Genomic DNA, 5,972 nt, shown 5'->3' on the forward strand with positions numbered 1-5,972 from the left:
AAACGTTGCATATGGCCTTTCTGTTATCTTCCTTTGAAACTTCAAAATAGATCCACACAGCAGACGTTGTGGGCTAGGTTAGGAATGCTGTGTTGTGTTGCACGTGTAGCGCTGTACTGTTCATGGCGTCATTACGTCATCTACCTACGTTTATATAGGTATGCACGGCAGCTTTGACATTGGTTTTGCACATCGCCGTTAACCTAGACATCGGGCCGATGTTGGCATTTTTAGCAAATATCGTCCGATTCCGATATGCTTACCGATATATCGTCCATCCCTAGTAGCTACACCCAAAAATCCAGATTTCTTCTATTTCTCTCCCAGACCTCAAGTGGTCTCCTGATGTGGTTTAAGCATTGTTGTGGAATAACAACATCCAATTTTGTTGTTTTTCTGTAAGAAGGGTGATCTTTGAGACCGAAAACTGGGGGAAAAACGGAACCTGGAAAACTAAACGGAGAGCAGGTGAAGAGATGACGGTACCAGATGAATCAAAAATAACCTTCTGGTGTTTGACACAAAGGGACGATAACCTTCTGGTATTTGACACAAAGGGACGATAACCTTCTGGTGTTTGACACAAAGGGACGATAACCTTCTGGTGGTTGACACAAAGGGACGATAACCTTCTGGTGGTTGACACAAAGGGACGATAACCTTCTGGTGTTTGACACAAAGGGACGATAACCTTCTGGTATTAACACAAAGGGACGATAACCTTCTGGTGGTTGACACAAAGGGACAATAACCTTCTGGTGTTTGACACAAAGGGACGATAACCTTCTGGTGTTTAGTCGACACATGGACAATAATGTTCTGGTATTTAAATGACACAAATGGACTAAACAGTAAACAGTAGCAAAGTAGCAACCAAACGGTTACAAAAGTCAAAACGCCTGTATGCCTATACCAGGCCGTTCATACTCTCACCACCGAGAATGAGTTGTAGACCTAAGTACTCTCACCACTGAGAATGAGTTGTAGACCTAAGTACTCTCACCACTGAGAATGAGTTGTAGACCTAAGTACTCTCACCACTGAGAATGAGTTGTAGACCTAAGTAACAAGTTACCTTCACAACAGTCCTCTCGATTGACAAAGAACGGGCATATATACTCACAGCAACCGGCACATTCAATTAGGAGAAACCGGACCAATGCGCACTTTATTGAGTGAAGTAAAAGCAGCCAATATGTGCTCAGCATATGATGGGAAATCCTTCAAGACTGTTGGAAAAGCCATCCAGATGAAGCTGGTGAGAGTGCCAATAGTGTGCAAAGCTGTCATCACAAGGCAAAGGGTGGCTATTTGAAGAATCTTAAATATATTTTGATTTGTTTAACACTTTTTCGGTTACTACATGATTACATATGTGTTATTTCATAGTTTTGATGTCTTCAATATATTTACAATGTAAAAAATTTAAAAATAAAGAAAACCCTTGAAATGAGTAGGTGTTCTAAAACGTTTGACCGGTATTGTACCAGGCTATAGCTACATAGCGCCTATAGCAATACGGCTATAGCTACATACAGCATGCACCTACAGCCTAAAGCTACATACAGGCCTATAGCTACATACAGCCTATAGCTACACAGGCTAAGCCACAACCGCTCTAGAACACGTGGCGCCAGACACCACGCTCTAGAAACACGGTGCGCCAGACACCCGCTCTAGAAACACGTTGCGCCAAACACCACGCTTAAACAGGTGCAGACACCACGCTCTAGAAACACGTTGCGCCAGACACCACGCTCTAGAACACGTGAGCCAGCACCACCTCTAGAAACACGTGCGCCAGACACCACGCTCTAGAAACACGTGCGCAGACACACGCTCTAGAAACACGGTGCGCCAGACACCACGCTCTAGAAACACGGTGCGCCAGACACCACGCTCTAGAAACACGGTGCGCCAGACCCACGCTCTAGAAACAGCGTGCGCAAGAACACCACGCTCTAAAACACGGTGCGCCAGACACCACGCTCTAGAAACACGGTGCGCCAGACCACCACGCTCTAGAAACACGGTGCGCCAGACACCACGCTAGAACAGTGCGCAAGACACCCACGCTCTAGAAACACGTGCGCCAGACACCACGCCTCTAGAAACACGTTGCGCAAGACACCACGCTCTAGAAACACGGTGCGCCCAGACACCACGCTCTAGAAACACGGTGCGCCAGACACCACTCTAGAAACACGGTGCGCCAGACACCACGCTCTAGAAACACGGTGCGCCAGACACCTACGCTCTTAGAAACACGGTGCGCCAGACACCACGCTCTAGAAAACCAACGGCGCGACACCGCCTAAAATCGACCCACGCTCTAGAAACACGGGCGCCAGACACCACGCCTAGAACACGTGCCCAGACACCACGCTCTAGAAACACGGTGCTGCCAGACACCACGCTCTAGAAACACAGGTGCGCCAGACACCACGCTCTAGAAACAGGTGCGCAAGACACCACGCTCTAGAAACACGGTGCGCAGACACCACCTCTAGAAACACGTTGCGCCAGAACCACGCTCTAGAACACGGTGCGCCAGACCACCACTGCTAGAAACACGGTGCGCCAGACACCACTCTAGAAACTCGGTGCGCCAGAACACCACCTCTAGAAACACGGTGCGCAGACACCACGCTCTAGAAACACGTTGCGCCAGACACCGACGCTCTAGAAACACGTTGCGCCAGACCCACGCCTAGAAAACACGGTGCGCCAGAACAACCACTCTAGAAACCGGTGGGCCAGACACCACCTCTAGAAACACGGTGTGCCAGAAACCAACCTCTAGGAAACACGTGTGCCAGACACCACCTCTAGAAACACGGTGCGGCCACGAACACCACCTCTAGAAAACACGGTGTGCCCAACACCTACCTCGACCGGCCAAACAACCACCTCTAGAAACACGGTGTCCAGACACCACCTCTGAAACACGGTGTGCCAGACACCACCTCTAGAAACACGGTGCGCCAGACACCACCTCTAGAAACACGGTGCGCCAGACACCACCTCTAGAAACGCGTGTGCCAGAAACCACCTCTAGAAAACCGTTGCGCCAGACACCACCTCTAGAAACACGGTGTGCCAGACACCACCTCTAGAACACGTTGCGCCAGACACCACGCTCTAGAAACAGGTGCGCCAGACACCAGCTCTATGAAACACGGATGTGCAGACACACCTCTAGAAACACGGTGTGCCAGAAACCACCTCTAGAAAACGGTGCGCCCGACACCACCTCTAGAACACGGTGGGCAGACACCACCTAGAAACACGGTGCGCCAGACACTCACCTCTAGAAACACGGTGTGCCAGACACCACCTCTAGAAACACGGTGTGCCAGACACACCTCTAGAAACACGGTGCGCCAGACACCACCTCTAGAAACACGGTGCGCCAGACACATGCTCTGAAACACTTGCGCGCTCTAGAGACACTGCGCGCCCGACATAACCCTCTTGAAACACTGCGCCCTTTTGAAACACTGCGCGCCCTAGAGACACTGCGCGCCCTAGAGACACTGCGCGCCCTAGAGACACTGCGCGCCCTAGAGACACTGCGCGCCGTTCATGAAGTTCGTAAAATAAAGCATTGTTTTATAAACAAACAAAATAATCCTCAAGTCCATGTTGCCGCTAATAGCACAAACAAATGGTGCAATGGAGTTTGGACAAATGGAAATGTCTGTACTTGGCGCTCGTGGAAATGGAGAAAGGTGGTTCGATGAGAGAGCAGTAGAAAGCTGGCATCCTCATCGATTGATTCAAACACATTGTTGAATTACTGCATGCTATAGCTACCTAGCTGTTGGTGTGTATATGAGATCCATTTTAATTGCTATGTTGTAGATTAATGGAGTATTCCCTGATTATTACAGTTAACGTTCTGTCTCTTCCCCCCAGGTGTAGAGCTGTTGTGTTAGCCCGTCTGTCCAACCAACCGCTCCACCAGGTGTATCAGACCGCCGGGAATGACTGCACCTTCACAACCTCACCAGGAGTGGGCCCTGGAGGACGACGCCCACATCAATCACACAGCCAGGAGCTAGGAGCACCTTCCTTCCTTTAGCTAGGATAGGCTTCCTTCCTTCCTTTAGCTAGGATAGGCTTCCTTTCCTCCGTTAGCTAGGATAGGCTTCCTTCCTTCCTTTAGCTAGGATAGGCTTCCTTCCTTCCTTTAGCTAGGACAGGCTTCCTTCCTTCCTTTAGCTAGGATAGGCTTCCTTCCTTCCTTTAGCTAGGATAGGCTTCCTTCCTTCCTTTAGCTAGGATAACCTTTCTTAGTTCGCTAGTGTGAATCCAGTCCTAGGTTGAGATGCAGCTTTGATGCTGGTGGTGATTGGAGAAGAGAGAGCCACAAACCCACAGAAGAGGATGGCTCATCAGTTCACCTAATCATTACGCTCTATCCTCACTGTTGCTAACTTGATTAGTAGTTATCAGCTCAACCGTTGAAGTCCGCAGGCCTCATAAAGAGTATATTCACACTCACACATTCAGTACTAGCCCTACACTGTGTGTGGTGACTTGGCTCTCTCCACCTCTCCGTTCCCCTCCACGCCCCCTGCCGGTCTGGTGGATGTTRTGGCGGCTCTGAGGACTGCATGGCAGTGGCGTAATCGTGGAGAGGCCAGGGTACCACAAACTTATGGACTTTGACAAGAGAGGAGGAGGAGGAGGAGGAGGAGGAAAGGGGGAGGCAGAGGAAGGGAAGAGGATGTCYAAGWCKGGAGGGAGCCGGTCGGGGCATGGCAGTCGCAGCTCGGGGAGCAACTCCGGGGTGCTCATGGTGGGCCCTAACTTRCGGGTCGGGAAGAAGATCGGCTGTGGGAACTTTGGAGAGCTTCGCCTGGGGAAGAACCTGTACACTAATGAATATGTGGCCATCAAACTGGTGAGTGGACCTAATGCTATAACATATTATACCATCAAACTGGTGAGTGGACCTAATGCTATAACATATTATATGAACATGAGGTTGAACCATAGACTGTTCTCTCTGCTACCGCACGGCAAGCGGTACCGGAGCGCCAAGTCTAGGTCCAAACCGCTCACGCCATATAACTCCTAAATATCTAATCAAATGGCTACCAGACTATTTGCATTGCCCACCCCCCCGTCCCCGTCCCCATCTTTTATGCACAGCTACTCTCTGTTATTACCTATGCATAGCCACTTTAATAACTCTATCTACATGTACATAATTACCTCGACACCGGTACCCCCCGCACATTGACTGTATATAGCCCGCTATTGTTATTTACTGCTGCTCTTTAATTATTTGTTATTCCAATCTCTTACTTTTTTAGGTATTTTCTTAAAACTGAATTGTTGGTTAAGGGCTTGTAAGTAAGCATTTCACTGTAAGATCTCACCTGTTGTTATTCAGCATTTCACTGTAAGATCTACACTGTTGTATTAGCATTTCACTGTAGATCTACCCTGTTGTATTCGCGCATGTGACAAATACATTTGATTTGAAGTAGCTGCAAGCTAGCCAACCTAAGCCTGTTAGCTTGGGAGCTTGACTGCCAGTGTGAGGTCAGAATGCTCGATCAACCCTACTCCTCGATCAGAGAGTCCAGTGTGCGCTCTGAACTCTCCGAGAGGGAAACGATTTGGATTTAGACTATACATTAGTTATTATTATAACACGAGGTTGAACCATAGACTATACATTGTTTTTTTCCCCTCAATCTACGTGGCTTGTGAAAGTATTCACCCCCCTTGGCATTTTCCCTATTTTGTTGCTTTACAACCTGGAATTAAAATTGATTTTTGGGGGGGGTTGTATCATTTGTTTACACAGTATGCCTACCACTTTTAAGTTTTATTGTGAAACAAACAGGAATAAGACCAAAGAATAAACTCGAGTGTGCATAACTATTCAAAGTCAATACTTTGTAGAACCACTTTTTGCAGCAATTAAGCTGCAAGTCTCTTGGGGAATGTCTCTA

The 5,972-nt window shown here is 48.5% G+C and overlaps 1 protein-coding gene across 1 annotated transcript in view; it reads left to right on the forward strand.

The window, feature by feature from the left end:
* The window catches only part of LOC112072176 (casein kinase I), a gene marked incomplete at its 3' end in the record, with an annotated part of 43,522 nt that overhangs the window by 14,084 nt on the left and 23,466 nt on the right, over positions 1–5,972 (forward strand). The window contains exon 2 of the mRNA XM_024139599.2: positions 3,919–4,909. Within this exon, the coding sequence (XP_023995367.1) occupies positions 4,664–4,909 (246 nt within the window). The remainder of the gene's footprint in view (positions 1–3,918; positions 4,910–5,972) is intronic.

The sequence above is a fragment of the Salvelinus sp. IW2-2015 genome, unplaced genomic scaffold, assembly GCF_002910315.2.
Source record: "Salvelinus sp. IW2-2015 unplaced genomic scaffold, ASM291031v2 Un_scaffold1849, whole genome shotgun sequence".
Lineage (NCBI taxonomy): Eukaryota > Metazoa > Chordata > Actinopteri > Salmoniformes > Salmonidae > Salvelinus > Salvelinus sp. IW2-2015.